We start from the raw sequence: 21,419 nt of genomic DNA on the forward strand, positions 1-21,419 counted from the left end.
CCTCCATCCAGTCCCTTCCCCTTGTCCCTCCATCCAGTCCCTTCCCCTAGTCCCTCCATCCAGTCCCTCCATCCAGTCCCTTCCCCTAGTCCCTCCATCCAGTCCCTCCATCCAGTCCCTTCCCCTAGTCCCTTCATCCAGTCCCTTCCCCTAGTCCCTTCCCCAAGTCCCTCCATCGAGTCCCTTCCCCAAGTCCCTCCATCCAGTCCCTCCATCCAGTCCCTTCCCCAAGTCCCTCCATCGAGTCCCTTCCCCAAGTCCCTCCATCCAGTCCCTCCATCCAGTCCCTTCCCCTAGTCCCTCCATCCAGTCCCTTCCCCTAGTCCCTCCATCCAGTCCCTCCATCCAGTCCCTTCCCCTTGTCCCTCCATCCAGTCCCTCCATCCAGTCCCTCCATCCAGTCCCTTACCCCAGTCCCTTCCTCTCACCTAGCTCAAGGTGATGATGCTGGCTTGGTCAAAGTGTGTCCTCTGGCTGCTCCTGTTTCTGCAGAGTTCAGTCGTCGCTGGTGTATGTTAAATGATGGGAACTTTAGTTACTATGAGAGTGACAAGACCTCCACGCCCAATGGAACCCTGAAGTCTACAGAGATCGTCTGTCTGGCTGTCAACACACCAGAGAGACATGGGTAGCTACCTGTCACTCTTTCATCACTTTAACCAAGTCTGCCCCTCTTTACAAAATCATTTTCATTTGATTAATTGACTTGGCGAAGAAAAATAATAAAAATCTCCATCCCGCTGTCTCTGTCTCTCTCTCTCTCTCTCTCTCTCTCTCCCGCTCTCTGTCTCTCTCTCTCTCCCTCTCCCGCTCTCTGTCTCTCTCTCCCTCTCCCGCTCTCTCTCTCTCTCCCTCTCCTGCTCTCTGTCTCTCTCTCTCTCCCTCTCCCGCTCTCTGTCTCTCTCTCTCTCTCCCGCTCTCTTTCTCTCTCCCTCTCCCGCTCTCTTTCTCGCTCTCTCCCTCTCCCTCTCCCGCTCTCTTTCTCTCTCTCTCTCCCTCTCCCGCTCTCTTTCTCTCTCTCTCTCCCGCTCTCTTTCACTCTCTCTCCCACTCTCTTTCTCTCTCCCTCTCCCTCACCCGCTCTCTCTTTCTCGCTCTCTCTCTCTTTCTCTCTCTCAAACTCTCTCTCTCCCTCTCTCTCTCAGCTATGACCATACATTTGAGCTGTACTCAGACTCTGAGCGTATCTATCTCTTTGGCACTGATGACCCAGACAGCCACAGGGAGTGGGTTAAATCCATCACCAAGGTAACCACACACTCACAGTGATCTCTCACCTAGGTAATCAAGGTCAAGGTTCAGAAATGGGATGTGTCCTGAAACATCTTTATCTCTTTCCCCGCCCCCTCGTCTCCCCAGACGTTTATTCCATCCAATGCAGAGGGCCTGTTGATGCTGGCTTTTGAAAGGATTGGCCGGCTGCGGTATAAAGACGGGCTGAATCTACAGAGCCCTCGGGTTGGCTGGTTCGCTCTGGTCGGCTCCTCCCTCCATGCCTACCTAGAGGACAGTGTGGAAGAGGAGGAGATACACCTACGCAAACTACAGGAGCTCTGTGAGTTTTCTCTCTCTCTCTCTCTCTCTGTTCTCTCTCTCTGTCTCTCTCTCTCCCTCTCTTTATGTTCTCTCTCTGTTCTCTGTTCTCTCTCTCTCTGTTCTCTCTCTCTGTTCCCTGTTCTCTCTCTGTTCTCTCTCTCTCGTTCTCTCTCTCTCTCTCGTTCTCTCTCTCTCTCCATCTGTTCTCGCTCTCTCTCTCTGTTCTCTCTCTCTCTCTCTGTTCTTTCTCTCTGTTCTCTCTGATCTCTCTGTTTTCTCTCTCTCTCTCTCTCTCTCTCTCTCTCTCTCTGTTCTCTTTTTCTCTTTCTCTCTCTCTGTTCTTTCTCTCTCTTCTCTCTGTTCTCTCTGTTTTCTCTCTCTCTCTCTCTCTCTCTCTGTCTCTCTCTCTCTCTCTCTCTCTCTCTCTCTCTCTCTCTCTCTCTGTCTCTCTCTGTGTTTGTACCATCATAACATTAAATGGTTCCATATGTGTGTGTTAACTTGTTGTGTGTTTGTCCCAGCGATCCAGCAGGAGAATGGGGTGCTGGTTCTGGTGGAGAGAGGCAGGTGAGAGGATGATGCTGCCATATTAACTCTGGGGGGGCTGTAGAACTTTTTGAGGATCTGAGGACCCATGCCAAATCTTTTCAGTCTCCTGAGGGGGAACAGATTTTGTCGTGCCCTCTTCACGACTGTCTTGGTGTGTTTCTTTTCCTGTAGTCCACAATCATCTCCTTTGTCTTGATCATGTTGAGGGAGGGGTTGTTAGGTCTATTTACAGAGGGAGGTGTTTAGTCCCAGGATCCTTAGTTTAGTGATGAGCTTAATGGGTACTATGGTGTTGAACGCTGTGCTGTAGTCAATGAACAGCATTCTCACATAGGGTGTTCCTTTTGTCCAGGTGTGAAAGGGCAGTGTGGCGGTATGCAAATTGGATTGGGTCTAGGGTTTCTGGGATAATGGTGTTGATGTGAGCCATGACCAGACTTTCATAGCACTTCATGGCTACAGTTGTGAGTGCTACGGGTCCGTAGTCATTTAGACAGGTAGTCATTTAGACAGGTAGTCATTTAGACAGGTAGTCATTTAGACAGGGCACAGGGACTATGGTGGTCTGCTTGAAACATGTTGGTATTACAGACTCGGTCAGTGAAGACACTTTTTGTTGTTAGTTCAAGGGGTTGGAAGGGGTGCTTAGAAATGAGGCAAAATGACATGTTTTAAATATGCTGACACAAGCACTATTATATTGACCCTCTCTCTCCCTCTCCGTCTCCCTCTCTCCCTCACCGTCTCCCTCCCTCTCTCCGTCTCCCTCCCTATCCCTCTCCGTCTCCCTCCCTCTCCCTCTCTCCTTCTCCATCCCTCTCTCCTCACCGTCTCCCTCCCTCTCCCTCTCTCCTTCTCCATCCCTCTCTCCCTCACCGTCTCCCTCCCTCTCTCCGTCTCCCTCCCTATCCCTCTCCGTCTCCCTCCCTCTCCCCTCTCTCCTTCTCCATCCCTCTCTCCCTCACCGTCTCCCTCCCTCTCTCCTTCTCCATCCCCCTCTCCTTCTCCGTCTCCCTCCCTCTCCCTCTCTCCCTCTCCATCCCCCTCTCCTTCTCCGTCTCCCTCCCTCTCCCTCTCTCCCTCTCCATCTCCCTCTCTCCCTCACCGTCTCCCTCCCTCTCTCCGTCTCCCTCCCTATCCCTCTCTCCGTCTCCCTCCCTCTCCCTCTCTCCCTCTCCATCCCCCTCTCCTTCTCCGTCTCCCTCCCTCTCCCTCTCTCCCTCTCCATCCCCCTCTCCTTCTCCGTCTCCCTCCCTCTCCCTCTCTCCCTCTCCATCCCCCTCTCCTTCTCCGTCTCCCTCCCCGTCTCCGTCTCTTTCTCTCTCCCCCTCTCCATCTCCCTCACTCTCCGTCTCCCTCCCTCTCCCTCCCTCCCTCTCCGTCTCCCTTCCTCTCTCCGTCTCTCTCCCTCTCCGTCTCCCTCCCTCCCCCACTCTCCGCCTCCCTCTCTCTGTCTCCCTCCCTCTCTCTCTGTCTCCCTCCCTCTCTCTCCCTCCCTCCCTCTCTCTCTCGCCCTCCCACTCTCTCTCCCTCCCACTCTCTCTCTCCGTCTCCCTCCCACTCTCTCTCTCTCCATCTCCCTCCCACACTCTCACTCTCCGTCTCCCTCCCTCACTCTCCGTCTCTCTCCGTCTCTCTCCGTCTCTCTCCGTCTCTCTCCGTCTCCCTCCCTCACTCTCCGTCTCTCTCTGTCTCCCTCCCTCCCTCTCCGTCTCCCTCCCTCCCTCTCCATCTCCCCTCCCTCCCTCTCTCCGTCTCCTCCCTCCCTCTCCGTCTCCGTCCCCCTCTCCCTCTCCGTCTCCCTCCCTCTCTGTCTCCCTCTCCGTCTCCCTCCCTCCCCCCTCCCTTCCTCCTTCTCTCCCTCCCTGTCTCCCTGTCTCCCTCTCTGTCTACCTCTCTGTCTTCCTCTCTTCCTCTCTTCCTCTCTTCCTCTCTCCCTCTCCACCTCCCTCCCTCCCTCCCTCTGTCTCCCTCCCTCTCTCCCTCCAGGACTCTGTACATCGAGGGGGAGAGGAAGCTTGACTTCCAGGGTTGGTGTGTGTCCATGCAGAGAGCAGCAGGCAGTGCAGGGGACTCTCTTAGTCAGCAGCAACTAACTGAGACCGACATCCCTGTTATAGTGGACCGCTGCATTGACTACATCACACAGTGTGGTGAGAGATTGTGTGTAGCTGTGTGTATGTGCAGTGTGTTTGTGTTGCCTCGTGACTGTTCTGGCTCACATAGAGAAATAAGGACAACCAATCAGCACTACTCATTTCCTCTCTCTCTTTCCCTCCTTCACCCCCCCCCCCCTCTCTCTATTAATTTCAAGGGGCTTTATTGGCATGGGAAGCACATGTTTATATTGCAAAAGCAAGGTTATGTGTTAACTTATCTCTCTCTCTCTCTTCTCTCTCCTCTTTCTCTCCTAGGTTATGTGTTAACTTACCTCTCTCTCTCTCCTCTCTCTCCTCTCTCTCTCTCCTCTCTCTCCTCTCTCTCTCTCCTAGGTTATGTGTTAACTTATCTCTCTCTCTCCTCTCTCTCCTCTCTCTCTCTCTCCTCTCTCTCTCCTAGGTTATGTGTTAACTTATCTCTCTCCCCTCTCTCTCTCTCTCTCTCAGGTTATGTGTTAACGTATCTCTCTCTCTCTCCTCTCTCTCCTCTCTCTCTCTCCTAGGTTGTGTTAACTTTCTCCCTCTCTCTCTCCTGGGTTGTGTTAACTTATCTCTCCCTCTCTCTCGCTTTCTCTCTCTCGCTTTCTCTCTCTCTCTTTCTCTCTCTCGCTTTCTCTCTCTCTTCTCTCTCTCTCTCTCTCTCTCTCTCTTCTCTCTCTCTCTCCCTAGGTTATGTGTTAACACATAACCTGAGAGAGAGAGAGAGAAAGATAAGTTAACACATAACCTAGGAGAGAGAGCGAGAGAGAGAGAGAGAAAGCGAGAGAGAGGGAGAGATAAGTTAACACAACCCAGGAGAGAGAGAGAGAGAAAGTTAACACATAACCTAGGAGAGAGAGAGAGGAGAGAGAGGAGAGAGAGAGAGATAAGTTAACACATAACCTGAGAGAGAGAGAGAAAGATAAGTTAACTTCTCTCTCTCTCTCTGCTGACCAAGGCTTGTGGTTTCTCCCTGTTGTTTCTTTCCTATTGACTTAGTGACTCACTGGTCTTACTGGGGATCAGGCTGAACCTGTTGGGTTCTGGGTAGTTTCTCCTGTTTTGTGGTTGGAATTTTAATCTGTTACATCTGCTAACTCTTCCTAATCCCTTCTGGGCTCTGATTAGCTGCTGCTCTGAACTCTGACCTCTGTTTTGGTTGGTCAGTAAGAGAAGGAGTTGTGAAAGGGTATGTGTTATGAAGTGTGTGCATATTCATGTGTGTGTGTGTTTTAGGTCTGACGTCCGAGGGTATCTACCGTAAGAGCGGTGTGAACAGTCGTGTGGCGGCGCTGTGCGAGGCGTTTCGGCGTGATGCCCGTAGCGTGCGTCTGAAGGAGGGTGAGCACCAAGTGGACGACGTGTCTAACACACTGAAACGCTTCTTCAGAGAGTCTGGAGAGGGACTGTTCACCATACAGGCTGCTAGCGCATGGCTCAGCACACCTGGTGAGCCCTACACCCTAACCCTACACCCTAACCCCTACCTCTACACCCTACCTCTACACCCTACACCCTAACCCTACCTCTACACCCTACACCCTACCTCTACACCCTAACCCCTACACCCTAACCCTACCTCTACACCCTACCTCTACACCCTACACCCTAACCCTACCTCTACACCCTAACCCCTACACCCTAACCCTACCTCTACACCCTACCTCTACACCCTACACCCTAACCCTACCTCTACACCCTAACCCCTACACCCTAACCCTACCTCTACACCCTAACCCCTACACCCTTTTAGTTATTTATTATTTATTTCACCTTTATTAAACCAGGTAACCAGTTGAGAACAAGTTCTCATTTACAACTGCGACCTGGTCAAGATAAAGCAAAGCAGTGTGACAAAAACAACACAGAGTTACACATGGAATAAACAAACATACAGTCAATAACACAATAGAAAAATCTATATACAGTGTGTGCAAATGAAGTAAGGAGGTAAGGCAATAAATAGGCCAATAGTGGTGAAGTAATTACAATTTAGTAATTTACACTGGAGTGATATCTGTGCAGATGAGGATGTGCAAGTAGAAATACTGGTGTGCAAACGAGCACAAAAACAAAAAAAATAAATATGGGGATGAGGTAGGTAGTTGATTGGATGGTCTACAGTGCCTTGCGAAAGTATTCGGCCCCCTTGAACTTTGCGACCTTTTGCCACATTTCAGGCTTCAAACATAAAGATATAAAACTGTATTTTTTGTGAAGAATCAACAACAAGTGGGACACAATCATGAAGTGGAACGACATTTATTGGATATTTCAAACTTTTTTAACAAATCAAAAACTGAAAAATTGGGCGTGCAAAATTATTCAGCCCCTTTACTTTCAGTGCAGCAAACTCTCTCCAGAAGTTCAGTGAGGATCTCTGAATGATCCAATGTTGACCTAAATGACTAATGACGATAAATACAATCCACCTGTGTGTCATCAAGTCTCCGTATAAATGCACCTGCACTGTGATAGTCTCAGAGGTCCGTTAAAAGCGCAGAGAGCATCATGAAGAACAAGGAACACACCAGGCAGGTCCGAGATACTGTTGTGAAGAAGTTTAAAGCCGGATTTGGATACAAAAGATTTCCCAAGCTTTAAACATCCCAAGGAGCACTGTGCAAGCGATAATATTGAAATGGAAGGAGTATCAGACCACTGCAAATCTACCAAGACCTGGCCGTCCCTCTAAACTTTCAGCTCATACAAGGAGAAAACTGATCAGAGATGCAGCCAAGAGCCCCATGATCACTCTAGATGAACTGCAGAGATCTACAGCTGAGGTGGGAGACTCTGTCCATAGGACAACAATCAGTCGTATATTGCACAAATCTGGCCTTTATGGAAGAGTGGCAAGAAGAAAGCCATTTCTTAAAGATATCCATAAAAAGTGTCGTTTAAAGTTTGCCACAAGCCACCTCGGAGACACACCAAACATGTGGAAGAAGGTGCTCTGGTCAGATTAAACCAAAATTGAACTTTTTGGCAACAATGCAAAACATTATGTTTGGCGTAAAAGCAACACAGCTCATCACCCTGAACACACCATACCCACTGTCAAACATGGTGGTGGCAGCATCATGGTTTGGGCCTGCTTTTCTTCAGCAGGGACAGGGAAGATGGTTAAAATTGATGGGAAGATGGATGGAGCCAAATACAGGACCATTCTGGAAGAAAACCTGATGGAGTCTGCAAAAGACCTGAGACTGGGACGGAGATTTGTCTTCCAACAAGACAATGATCCAAAACATAAAGCAAAATCTACAATGGAATGGTTCAAAAATAAACATATCCAGGTGTTAGAATGGCCAAGTCAAAGTCCAGACCTGAATCCAATCGAGAATCTGTGGAAAGAACTGAAAACTGCTGTTCACAAATGCTCTCCATCCAACCTCACTGAGCTCGAGCTGTTTTGCAAGGAAGAATGGGAAAAAATTTCAGTCTCTCGATGTGCAAAACTGATAGAGACATACCCCAAGCGACTTACAGCTGTAATCGCAGCAAAAGGTGGCGCTACAAAGTATTAACTTAAGGGGGCTGAATAATTTTGCACGCCCAATTTTTCAGTTTTTGATTTGTTAAAAAAGTTTGAAATATCCAGTAAATGTCGTTCCACTTCATGATTGTGTCCAACTTGTTGTTGATTCTTCACAAAAAAATACAGTTTTATATCTCTATGTTTGAAGCCTGAAATGTGGCAAAAGGTTGCAAAGTTCAAGGGGGCCGAATACTTTCGCAAGGCACTGTATTTACGGATGGGCTATTTACAGATGGGCTGTGTACAGCTGCAGCAATCGAATAGCTGCTCTGACAGCTGTCGCTTAAAGTTAGTGAGGGAGCTATGAGTCTCCAACTTCAGTGAATTCATTCCAGTCATTGGCAGCAGAGGACTGGATGGAAAGGCGGCCAAACGAGGTGTTGGCTTTGGGGATGATCAGTGAGATATACCTGCTGGAGCGCGTGCTACGGGTGGGTGTTGCTATGGTGACCAGTGAGCTGAGATAAGGCGGAGCTTTACCTAGCAGAGACTTATAGATGACCTGGAGCCAGTGGGTTTGGCGACGAATATGTAGCGAGGTCCAGCCAACGTACAGGTCGCAGTGGTGGGTAGTATATGGGGCTTTGCTGACAAAACGGATGGCACTGTGATAGACTGCATCCAATTTGCTGTGTATAGGGTTGGAGGCTATTTTGTAAATGACATCGCCGAAGTTTAGGATCGGTAGGATAGTCAGTTTTACGAGGGTTTGTTTGGCAACATGAGTGAAGGAGGCTTTGTTGCGAAATAGGAAGCCAATTCTAGATTTAACTTTGGATTGGAGATGCTTAATGTGAGTCTGGAAGGAGAGTTTACAGACTAGCCAGACACCTAGGTATTTATAGTTGTCCACATATTCTAAGTCAGAACCGTCCAGAGTAGTGATGCTAGTTGGGCGGGCGGGTGCGGGCAGTGATCGGTTGAAGACGATGTATTTAGTTTTACTAGCATTTAAGAGCAGTTGGAGGCCACAGAAGGAGTGTTGTATTGCATTGAAGCTCATTTGGAGGTTTGTTAACACAGTGTCCAAAGAAGGGCCAAATGTATACAGAATGGTGTCGTCTGCCGCGGGGTGGTGCAGAGCTGTTGGCCGGAGTTTGGGTAGCCAGGTGGAAAGTATGGCCAGCCGTAGAGAAATTCTAATTGAAATTCTCAATTATCATGGATTTATTGCTGGTGGCAGTGGTTCCTAGTCTCAGTGCAGTGGGCAACTGGTAGGAGGTGCTTTACAGTGTCCCAAAACTTTTTGGAATTCGTGCTGCATGATGAAAAATTCTGTTTGAAAAAGCTAGCCTTTGCTTTCCTACCTGGCTGTGTGTATTGGTTCCTGACTTCCCTGAAAAGTTGCATGTTGCGGTACGCCACAGGGTGTTTTTGTGCTGGTCAAGGGCAGTCAAGTCTGGAGTGAACCAAGGGCTATATCTGTTCTTAGTTTTACAATTTTTGAAAGGGGCATGCTTATTTAATGGTGAGGAAGGCACGTTTAAAGAACAACCAGGCATCCTCTACTGACGGGATGTGGTCAATATCCTTCCAGGATACCCAGGCCAGGTCGATTAGAAAGGCCTGCTCGCAGAAGTGTTTTAGGGAGCGCTTGACAGTGATGAGGGGTGGTCGTTTGACTGCGGGCCCATAGCGGACGCAGCCAATGAGGCAGTGATCACTGAGATCCTGGTTGAAGACAGCAGAGGTGTATTTAGAGGGCAAGTTGGTCAGGATGATATCTATGAGGGTGCACATGTTTACGGATTTGGGGTTGTACCTGGTAGGTTCCTTGATAATTTGTGTGAGATTGAGGGCATCTACTTTAGATTGTAGGATGGCCGGGGTGTTAAGCCTATCCCAATTTAGGTCACCTAACAGTACGAACTCTGACGATAGATGGGGGGCAATCAATTCACATTCACAGTCCAGGGCACAGCTGGGAGCTGAGGGGGGTTTATAACAAGCAGCAACAGTGACTTATTTCTGGGGAGATGGATCTTTCAAAGTAGAAGCTGTTTGGGCACAGACCTGGATAGTATGACAGAACTCTGCAGGCTATCGCTACTGTAGATTGCAATTCCGCCCCCTTTAGCAGTTCTGTCTTGACGGAAAATGTTGTAATTGGGGATGGAAATTTCAGAATTTTTGATGGCCTTCCTAAGCCAGGATTCAGACGCGGCTAGGACTTCACGGTTGGCGGTGTGCTAAAGCATTGAATAAAGCAAACTGAGGGAGGAGGCTTCTGATGTTAACATACATGAACCTAAGACTTCTATTCTACAGTTGCAGAAGCCAACAAATGAAAGTGACTGGGGACACACAGGGCCTGGGTTAAACTCTACATCGCCAGAGGAACAGAGGAGGAGTAAGATAAGGGTACGGCTAAAGGCTATAAGAACTGGTCGTCTAGTGCATTGGGAACAGAGAATAAAAGGAGCAGATTTCTGGGCGTGGTAGAATAGATTCAGGGCATAGTGTACAGACAAGGGTACGATGCGAGTACACTGCGGATAAACCTAGGCATTGAGTGACTATAAGCTAGGTGCGGTCTCCGCATGTGGGGGGGGGGGACAAGGGGGCTATCTGAGGCATGTTGAGCAGGATTAGGGGCTCCACAGTAAAGTAAAACAATGAGTGCTGCCCTAAGCAACAGGGAACAAGGCATATTGACATTAGAGAGAGGCATAAAGCAATCACAGGTGTTGATTGGGAGAGCTACAACAACAATGGGTGAGATAACAACTGGTAAATGGTGTTGAATGGGCAGAGAGGGTCAGTTATCTTCACACAGGGCCTGAGTTCAAGGCTGGGGCTGACAGATAAACAAAATGAAGTACTGTGTTAATGTACAGTCCAGCAGGCATCAGCTGTGTATCTGAGTGATCACAGGGTCCAATGAGCAGCAAAGATGAAACAGGGAGCCGTTTGGTAGTCGAATATTAAGCAAGGCGAGCGGGAGACACGGCGTTCAGGAAGCTAGCGGGCCGGGGCTAGCAGATAGATCAACACCAGCACATCGCCCGGATTATGTCAGCAGACCAGTTGTGATGGATCGGCGGGGTTCCTTGTCGACAAAGGGTCCAGTCCAATTGGGAAGAGAGGTATTGTAGTTGGTGTACTTTGTTTGCTAGCCGGGAAATGGGCCTAGCTCGAGGCTAGCTGGTGCATGCTTCTGGACAAGGGCATTAGCCACAATAGCCACTCGGTAGCAACTAGCTAGCTGTGAAGATTCGGTGTAATGGTCCAGAGCTTGCGGCAGCAATCCGGTGATGTAGTGGATAAAAAAGCAGTCCGATATGCTCAGGGCTGATATGGTGCTGTGCAGACTGGCAGGTATTATCCAGGCTATCCGGGCTAAAGTGGCTGGAGTCCGAGCTAAAAGGTAAAGACCGCTAGCAGTGGCTAACGATGACAAAAAGCTCGTAGCTAATTAGCTGCCTAGCTGCTGATGGCAAGCCTCTGATGGAGGTTCCAGTTATAAGGTCTAAAGAATTGCAGATCCGTACCACATTGGGTGAAGCGGGTTGCAGGAAGGTATATTTTTATTCGAAAATGGAAAAAAAGAGGTTGAAATATAATGAAATGTATACAAAACCCCTAACCCCAACACCCTAACCACTACCCCTACACCCTTACCCCTAACTCCCTAACCCTAAGCTTAACCCCTACCCCTACACCCTAACCCCTAACTCCCTAATCCTACCCTTAACCCCTACCCCAACACCCTAACCACTACCCCTACACCCTAACCCCTACCCCTACACCCTTACCCCTAACTCCCTAACCCTACCCTTAACCCCTACCCCCAACACCCTAACCACTACCCCTACACCCTAACCCCTACCCCTACACCCTTACCCCTAACTCCCTAACCCTACCCTTAACTCCTACCCGTAACCCCTACACCCTAAATCCTACCCCTACACCCTACCCACTAGCCCTACACCCTAACTCCTAGCCCTACACCCTAACCACTAGCCCTACACCCTAACTCCTAGCCCTACACCCTAACCACTAGCCCTACACCTTAACTCCTACCCCCTAACTCCTACCCCTACACCATAACCACTACACCTACACCCTAACTCCTACCCCTACACCCTAACCACTAGTCCTACACCCTAACTCCTACCCCTACACCCTAACCACTAGCCCTACACCCTAACTCCTAGCCCTACACCCTAACCACTACCCCTACACCCAAACTCCTACCCCTACACCCTAACCACTACCCCTACACCCAAACTCTTACCCCTACACCCAAACTCTTACCCCTACACCCTAACCACTACCCCTACACCCAAACTCCTACCCCTACACCCAAACTCCTACCCCTACACCCTAACCACTACCCCTACACTCTAACCACTACCCCTACACCCTAACCTTAACTCCCTACACCCTAACCCCTACCCTTATACCCTAACCCCAACACCGTACACCCTAACCGTAGCACCCTACACTCTAACCCCAACTCCCGACACTCACCCTAAAATAGGGGTGAGGTACTATATAGCAGGGGTGTATTCACTGAACCAAAGTGACCTAACTGCATTAAACATGCTTGGCTGTGTGTGTGTTGTCTGTCAGTGATCCCAGAGGAGAGCAGAAAGATCTGTCAGTACCAGCTGTTGCTGAGCCAGCTGCCCAGAGTCAACAAGGCCACGCTACGAGCCCTGGTCAACCACCTCTACTGGTGAGACACATATAAACACACACACACACCCCTCAGGTCAGAGTGTAACGGTGTGTGTGTTGTCCACAGTGTGCAGCGGTTTGCAGAGCTGAACCAGATGAATCTCCATAACCTGGCTATAGTATTTGGCCCAACACTGTTCCAGAGCGATGGGAAGGACTACACAGCTGGCCTCGTCGTAGAGGAACTCATAGAGCACTACACGGACGTCTTTGAGGTCAGAGACGCTGTTAGCTCTAACCCCTGACCCCTAACCTCATAGAGCACTACACGGACGTCTTTGAGGTCAGAGACGCTGTTAGCTCTAACCCCCTGACCCCTAACCTCATAGAGCACTACACTGACGTCTTTGAGGTCAGAGACGCTGTTAGCTCTAACCCCTGACCCCTAACCTCATAGAGCACTACACTGACGTCTTTGAGGTCAGAGACGCTGTTAGCTCTAACCCCTGACCCCTAACCTCATAGAGCACTACACGGACGTCTTTGAGGTCAGAGACGCTGTTAGCTCTAACCCCTGACCCCTGACCCCTAACCTCATAGAGCACTACACGGACGTCTTTGATGTCAGAGACGCTGTTAGCTCTAACCCCTGACCCCTAACCTCATAGAGCACTACACGGACGTCTTTGAGGTCAGAGACGCTGTTAGCTCTAACCCCTGACCCCTAACCTCATAGAGCACTACACTGACGTCTTTGAGGTCAGAGACGCTGTTAGCTCTAACCCCTGACCCCTAACCTCATAGAGCACTACACTGACGTCTTTGAGGTCAGAGACGCTGTTAGCTCTAACCCCTGACCCCTGCCCCCTAACCTCATAGAACACTACACTGACGTCTTTGAGGTCAGAGACGCTGTTAGCTCTAACCCCTGACCCCTAACCTCATAGAGCACTACACGGACGTCTTTGATGTCAGAGACGCTGTTAGCTCTAACCCCTGACCCCTAACCTCATAGAGCACTACACTGACGTCTTTGAGGTCAGAGACGCTGTTAGCTCTAACCCCTGACCCCTAACCTCATAGAGCACTACACATATATTTTTGAGGTCAGAGACACTGTTAGCTCTAAACCCTGACCCCTGACCTCAGAGGCGGCAGCTAGCCTAGCAGTTTAGAGCATTGAGCCAGTAACCGAAAAGTTGCTGGTTTGCATCCCTGAGTCCGACAAGGGGAACAATCGCTGATGTGCCCTTGAGCAAGGCACGTAACCCTAATTGCTCCTGTAAGTCGCGCTGGATAAGAGTGTCTGCTGAATGACTTAAATTGAAATGCATTATTGCCCATAGACGCTGATCTTGGGTCAGTTTAGCATTTTCCCTGCTAATGTTTAAGGTTAAGATTGAGGTAGAGGAAGCTGATCCTAGATCTGTACATAGTTGAATCCCACGGCACTCTGTCATCTTTGAGTTTAGGCACTAGCTCTCTTCTGCCCTCTGGTGTTTGGTAGGGGAATGGCCGCAGTGTTTGGTAGGGGTATGACTATAGTGTTTGGTAGGGGTGACTACAGTGTTTGGTAGGGGGTGACTGTTTGGTAGGGGGTGACTACAGTGTTTGGTAGGGGGTGACTACAGTGTTTGGTAGGGGGGTGACTACAGTGTTTGGTAGGGGGGTGACTACAGTGTTTGGTAGGGGGGTGACTACAGTGTTTGGTAGGGGGGTGACTACAGTGTGAGCTGGTCAATGATGTTTCAAACCATGGAGTAAGTCGTTATATACTGTCGGGTTCTAATTTCTCAGAGTAAATACGTCACGGACACTAGAGAAGATGAATGAAGTTTAATTCTTCACAAAGGGTCGTTACAGCTGTAATTCAGATGAAAAAAACGTTTCACACAAGCACTGATATTTAACCCTTTCTCCTGGGCTGAGACTCCTCCTCCACAACTGAACAGCCAATGCACCTCTGTTGCTAGGCAGAACCTGAGTGTTATCTGTTCTTCCTCACTTCATCTGACCTGACCGCTATCCCAAAGTGCTCCTCCCCAACTCAAGGCTGACATGGTGATTGGTACCAGACTGTGTCTCTTCTCCTCCCAGAGGATCCAAAAATACGATCATGTTGTTTTGTCATGTGGTTGACCATGTGTGGTTGACCGTGTGTGGTTGACCGTGTGTGGTTGACCGTGTGTGGTTGACCGTGTGTGGTTGACCGTGTGTGGTTGTTTTGCGGTTCAGGTGGATGAGCTGCAGCTGAAAAGACAGCTGGATGAGATCACGGCCATCATTAAAGTCAGAGAGAAGTTGAACCACAACTCCAGCGTCCCTGTGAGTCATACAGTACTCACACACTCACCTCAACACCAAGGCTTCTGTGAGTGAAACAGTACTCACACACACCTTCTCAACACCAAGGCTTCTGTGAGTCAAACAGTACTCACACACACCTTCTCAACACCAAGGCTTCTGTGAGTCAAACAGTACTCACACACACCTTCTCAACACCAAGGCTTCTGTGAGTCAAACAGTACTCACAACACACCTCAACACCAAGGCTTCTGTGAGTCATACAGTACTCACACACACCTCCACAACACCAAGGCTTCTGTGAGTCATACAGTACTCACACACACCTCCACAACACCAAGGCTTCTGTGAGTCATACAGTACTCACACACCTCCACAACACCAAGGCTTCTGTGAGTCATACAGTACTCACACACACTCCACAACACCAAAGGCTTCTGTGAGTCATACAGTACTCACACACACCTCCATAACACAAAGGCTTCTGTGAGTCATACAGTACTCACACACACCTTCTCAACACCAAAGGCTTCTGTGAGTCATACAGTACTCACACACACCTCCACAACACCAAAGGCTTCTGTGAGTCATACAGTACTCACACACACCTCCATAACACAAAGGCTTCTGTGAGTCATACAGTACTCACACACACCTTCTCAACACCAAAGGCTTCTGTGAGTCATACAGTACTCACACACACCTCCACAACACCAAAGGCTTCTGTGAGTCATACAGTACTCACAACACACCTCCACAACACCAAGGCTTATGTGAGTCACACTACCTTCTTATATCATACAGTGTTCTGCAGTAACCCAATGTGCTTTAACACTACTTGAATTTGCGTGTGTGTGCGTGTGTGTGTGTGTGCGTTGTGCAGGCGTTGGGGTCAGCAGGTGACTTCATCTGTACAGTGTACCTGGAGGAGAAGAAGGAGACGACAGAGCAGCATGTCAAGGTGACACACTCTCACCTCTGACCTTACCTAACCCCTTATGATCTCACCTTTTTCATGATAGGGAAATAAAGAGAGTAAGAAGCGGTGCTGAATCTCACTCCCTCCGCTGCTCTCCTCCAGATCCCTGGTTCTATGACGGCAGCAGAGCTGACCTGTGAGATTCTGGACCGCCGGAAGATCCAGGTCAGAGAGAAAGACTACTGGAGCTGCTGGGAGGTCAGCCAGAAGGAGGAGACCGGTGAGTGGACAGAGAGATGAGAGGTCAGTCAGAAGGAGGAGACCGGTGAGTGGAGAGAGAGATGAGAGGTCAGCCAGAAGGAGGAGACCGGTGAGTGGAGAGAGAGATGAGAGGTCAGCCAGAAGGAGGAGACCGGTGAGTGGAGAGAGAGATGGGAGGTCAGCCAGAAGGAGGAGACCGGTGAGTGGACAGAGAGATGAGAGGTCAGCCAGAAGGAGGAGACCGGTGAGTGGACAGAGAGATGAGAGGTCAGCCAGAAGGAGGAGACCGGTGAGTGGACAGAGAGATGAGAGGTCAGTCAGAAGGAGGAGACCGGTGAGTGGACAGAGAGATGAGAGGTCAGCCAGAAGGAGGAGACCGGTGAGTGGACAGAGAGATGAGGTCAGAGTAGAGAGAGAGAGGTGGGAGTAGAGAGAGGGAGGAAGGAGAGGTGGGGAAGAGAAAGAAGGAGAGGAGGGAGTAGAGAGAGAGGTGGGAGTAGAGAGAAAGAGAGGAAGGAGAGGTGGGAGTAGAGAGAGGGAGAGGTGGGAGTAGAGGGAGAGGAAGGAGAGATGTGAGGAGAGAAAGACAGGGTGAAGTAGAGAGGGAGAGGAAGGAGAGGTGGTAGAAGAGAGAGAGGAAGGAGAGGTGGTAGAAGAGAGAGAGGAAGGAGAGGTGGGAGTAGAGAGAGAGAGGTGGGAGTAGAGAGAGAGAGGAATAAGAGGTGGGAGTAGAGAGAGAGAGGAAAGAGAGGTGGGAGTAGAGAGAGAGAGGAAGGAGAGCTGGGAGTAGAGAGAGAGAGAGTAGGGAGAGGTGGGAGGAGAGAGAGAGAGGAAGGAGAGGTGGGAGTAGAGGGAGAGAGGAAGGAGAGGTGGTAGAAGAGAGAGAGAGAGGAAGGGGAGATGGGAGTAGAGAGAGAGAGAGGAAGGAGAGGTGGTGGAAAAGAGCGAGAGAGGAAGGAGAGATGGGAGTAGAGAGAGAGAGAGGAAGGAGAGGTGGGAGTAGAGAGAGAGAGGAATGAGAGGTGGGAGAAGAAAGAGAGGTGGGAGAAGAGAGAGAGGAAGGAGAGATGGGAGAAGAGAGAGAGAGGAAGGAGAGGTGGGAGAAGAGAGGGAGAGGTGGGAGAAGAGAGAGAGAAGAAGGAGAGGTGGGAGAAGAGAGAGAGAGGGGGAGGTGGGAGAAGAGAGAGAGAGGAAGGAGACGTGGGAGAAGAGAGAGAGAGAGGAATGAGGGGTGGGAGAAGAGAGAGAGAGAGGAAGGAGGGGTGGGAGAAGAGAGAGAGGAATGAGAGGTGGGAGAAGAGAGAGAGAGGAAGGAGAGGTGGGAGGAGAGAGAGAGAGGAAGGAGAGGAGGAAGGAGAGGTGGGAGAAGAGAGAGAGAGGAAGGAGAGGTGGGAGGAGAGAGGAAGGAGAGGTGGAAGAAGAGCGAGAGAGAGAGGTGGGAGGAGAGAGAGAGATGAAGGAGAGGTGGGAGTAGAGAGAGAGAGAGGTAGGAGAGATGGGAGTAGAGAGGGAGAGGAAGGAGCGGTGGTAGAAGAGAGAGAGAGAGAGGAAGGAGATGTGGGAGAAGAGAGAGGAAGGAGAGGTGGGGAAGAGAGAGAGAGGAAGGAGAGGTGGGAGAAGAGAGAGAGTTGGGATGAGAGAGAGAGGAAGGAGAGGTGGGAGTAGAGAGAGAGAGGACGGAGAGGTGGGAGTAGAGAGAGAGAGGAAGGAGAGGTGGTAGAAGAGAGAGAGAGGAAGGAGAGGTGGGAGTAGAGAGAGAGAGGAAGGAGAGGTGGTAGAAGAGAGAGAGAGAGGAAGGAGAGGTGGGAGTAGAGAGAGAGAGAGAGAGGAAGGAGAGGTGGGAGAAGAGAGAGAGAGGAAGGACACGTGGGAGTAGAGAGAGAGGAAGGAGAGGTGGGAGAAGAGAGAGAGGAAGGAGAGGTGGGAGAAGAGAGAGAGAGGAAGGAGAGGTGGGAGAAGAGAGAGAGAAGAAGGAGAGTTGGGAGGAGAGAGGAAGTAGAGGTGGGAGAAGAGAGAGAGAGGAAGGAGAGGTGTGAGAAGAGAGAGAGAGAGTGGGAGGAGAGAGAGAGGGGAAGGAGAGGTGGGAGGAGAGAGAGAGAGAGGAAGGAGAGGTGGGAGAAGAGGTGGGAGGAGAGAGAGAGGAAGGAGAGGTGGGAGGAGAGAGGAGGTAGAGGTGGGAGAAGAGAGGAAGGGGAGGTGGGAGGAGAGAGAGAGAGGAAGGAGAAGTGGGAGAAGAGAGAGAGAGAGGAAGGGGAGGAGGAAGGAGAGGTGGGAGAAGAGAGAGAAAGTAGAGGTGGGAGAAGAGAGGAAGGGGAGGTGGGAGGAGAGAGAGAGAGGAAGGAGAAGTGGGAGGAGAGAGGAAGTAGAGGTGGGAGAAGAGAGAGAGAGGAAGGAGGAGGGTGGGAGGAGAGAGGAAGTAGAGGTGGGAGAAGAGAGAGAGAGAGGAATGGAGAGGTGGGAGAAGAGAGAGAGAGGAGGAAGGAGAGGTTGGAGTAGAGAGAGAGAGGAAGGAGAGTTGGGGGAAGAGGTATGGGATGACGGGATGGTAGTGCTATGGAGGGGTGGTGCTATGCTGATGTTGAGACTTTTTTGTCCCCTTCCCTCTGTCTGTCTCTCTCTCTCTCTCTCTGTCTCTCCATCTCTTTCTCTCTCCATCTCTCTCTCTCTGTCTCTCTCTCTGTCTCTCTGTCTCTCTCTCTCTCTCTCTCTCTCTGTCTCTCTCTCTCTCTCTCTCTCTCTCTCTCTCTCTCTCTCTGTCTCTCTCTGTCTCTCTCTCTCTGTCTCTCTCTCTCTCTCTCTCTCTGTCTCTCTCTCAATTCAATTCAATTCAAGGGCTTTATTGGCATGGGAAACAAGTGTTAACATTGCCAAAGCAAGTGAGTAGATAATATATAAAGTGAATATATAAAGTGAAAAACAATAAAACATTTACAGTAAACATTACACATACAGAAGTTTCAAAACAATAAAGACATTACAAATGTCATATTATATATATACAGTGTTTTTACAATGTACAAATGGTTAAAGGACACAACATAAAATAAATAAGCATGAATATGGGTTGTATTTACAATGGTGTTTGTTCTTCACTGGTTGCCCTTTTCTTGTGGCAACAGGTCACAAATCTTGCTGGTGTGATGGCACACTGTGGAATTTCACCCAGTAGATATGGGAGTTTTTCAAAATTGGATTTGTTTTCAAATTCTTTGTGCATCTGTGTTATCTCTCTGTCTCTCAGAGCGCCCATTGCATCATCTGGAGCGTGTGTTACCCATCATCCATTCTCTGGGTACCGACTCCCACTTGCTGGTCAAAAAACATCTCGCCATGGAGGCCATACGCATCTACCTGGGTACGTACACGTACACGTACACGTACACGTACACACACACACACACACACACACACACACACACACACACACACACACACACACACACACACACACACACACTAACTAACTAACCATGCATATTTCAAAAATGAACAGTTTAGGAATTCATTCTTAGTGGTTTTGGTTTGGGCAAAGTTAAAACATGCGCTGTTTCCATCAACTATCATCAAGCATTGTCATGTTTTGCCAGAGCATTGTGAACTGTGGAAGGGTCTAAGCAGCATCCTTCGGCTCCGAGCAGCACCAGTTCAAATGTTATTCGTCACATGCCCCAAATACAACAGGTGTTTGTTCACCTTACAGGGAAATGCTTACTTACGAGCCCCTAACCAACAATGCAGTTAAAAATAATATGGATAAAAATAAGAGATAAAAGTAACAAGTAATTAAAGAGCAGCTGTAAAATAACAATAGTGAGACTATATACAGGGGGTACCGGTATAGAGTTAATGTGGAGGCTATGTACAGGGGGTACCGGTATAGAGTTAATGTGGAGGCTATATACAGGGGGTACCGGTACAGAGTCAATGTGGAGGCTATATACAGGGGGTACCAGTACAGAGTCAATGTGGAGGCAATATACAGGGGGTAACAGGTACAGAGTCAATGTGGATGCTATATACAGGGGGTACTGGTACAGAGTCAATGTGGAGGCAATATACAGGGGGTAACAGGTACAGAGTCAATGTGGAGGCTATGTACAGGGGATACTGGTACAGAGTCAATGTGGAGGCTATGTACAGGGGGGTACTGGTACAGAGGCAATGTGGAGGCTATATACAGGGGGTACCGGTACAGAGTCAATGTGGAGGCTATATACAGGGGGTACCAGTACAGAGTCAATGTGGAGGCAATATACAGGGGGTAACAGGTACAGAGTCAATGTGGATGCTATATACAGGGGGTACTGGTACAGAGGCAATGTGGAGGCTATATACAGGGGGTACTGGTACAGAGTCAATGTGGAGGCTATGTACAGGGGGGTACTGGTACAGAGGCAATGTGGAGGCTATATACAGGGGGTACTGGTACAGAGTCAATGTGGAGGCTATATACAGGGGGGTACTGGTACAGAGGCAATGTGGAGGCTATATACAGGGGGGTACTGGTACAGAGTCAATGTGGAGGCTGTATACAGGGGGTGACTATGACTAGGATAGCAAGAGTCTTTGAAAATGTTTAACTTGAAGGGGCTGCAGGTTCCCAACTGGGAACACCCCCCCGTTCAGCTAAAATGGTGGCGCAGGGAAAGCAAAAATATTCTTTAAAAAATTTAACCTCCACACATTAACAAGTCCAATAGCTTAAATGAAAGATAAACACCTTGTTCATCTACCCAGCGTGTCAGAATTTTAAAATGTTTTACAGCGAAAACATAGCACATATTTATGTTAAACCACCACTAGGAGAGCATACACATATGTAGCCACATTGCTATGCAAAATAGCACAATCACAAACGCAGGATTAAAAGAAAAATAATTCACTAACCTTTTGAAAATCTTCATCAGATGACAGTAATAGCACATGTTACACAGTACATTTATGTTTTTTTTCAATAATATGCAATTTATATCCATAAATCTCTGTTTACATTGAGCCATGTTCAAAAAATGCAGCAGAAATGTCCGGAGAAATTATAAATAGCTCCGGCAGCTAGCATCCAGATAACAGCAATAAACATCATAAACTTTGACTAAATATACATGTTCTACATATATTTAGAAAGATACACTTCTTCTTAATGCAAACGCTGTGTTACATTTATTTTTAACGTTACAGAATTTGTTCACTATTCAATAATCTGAGACGGCGCTCAGGCATTAGCATTATTTCTCTACTATGTTGGAGTTGACAAAAATACAATTTTATAACATAAATATTCCCTTACCTTTGATGGTCTTCGACAAGAATGTCGTGGAAGGAGTTATACTTACCTAATATAACGTTTGGTTGCTGTTGGTGTGTCTTTGTATTAGCAAATGCTAACATCTTCAGGTGAATTACCCCAAAAAGGACTTCTGATCACGAAAATTGCGCATCAAAACTTCAAATTTACATATTATATGTCGACTAAACTGGTCAAACTAAGTGCAGAATCAAGCTTTAGGATGTTTTTAACGTACAAAACAATTGGCGATTAAATCAAACA

At 48.9% G+C, this 21,419-nt stretch overlaps 1 protein-coding gene across 1 annotated transcript in view; it reads left to right on the forward strand.

Moving 5' to 3' along the window:
- LOC135533171 (arf-GAP with Rho-GAP domain, ANK repeat and PH domain-containing protein 1-like) overlaps positions 1-21,419 on the forward strand; it is a 41,962-nt gene that overhangs the window by 19,155 nt on the left and 1,388 nt on the right. The window contains exons 7-18 of the mRNA XM_064960576.1: positions 493-628; positions 1,146-1,248; positions 1,360-1,555; positions 2,058-2,103; positions 4,075-4,238; positions 5,460-5,672; positions 12,340-12,445; positions 12,515-12,662; positions 14,623-14,712; positions 15,575-15,652; positions 15,773-15,890; positions 19,113-19,254. Coding sequence (XP_064816648.1) covers positions 493-628; positions 1,146-1,248; positions 1,360-1,555; positions 2,058-2,103; positions 4,075-4,238; positions 5,460-5,672; positions 12,340-12,445; positions 12,515-12,662; positions 14,623-14,712; positions 15,575-15,652; positions 15,773-15,890; positions 19,113-19,254 — 1,540 coding nt within the window. The remainder of the gene's footprint in view (positions 1-492; positions 629-1,145; positions 1,249-1,359; positions 1,556-2,057; positions 2,104-4,074; positions 4,239-5,459; positions 5,673-12,339; positions 12,446-12,514; positions 12,663-14,622; positions 14,713-15,574; positions 15,653-15,772; positions 15,891-19,112; positions 19,255-21,419) is intronic.

Source organism: Oncorhynchus masou, unplaced genomic scaffold (assembly GCF_036934945.1).
Source record: "Oncorhynchus masou masou isolate Uvic2021 unplaced genomic scaffold, UVic_Omas_1.1 unplaced_scaffold_2265, whole genome shotgun sequence".
In the NCBI taxonomy this organism is placed as follows: domain Eukaryota; kingdom Metazoa; phylum Chordata; class Actinopteri; order Salmoniformes; family Salmonidae; genus Oncorhynchus; species Oncorhynchus masou.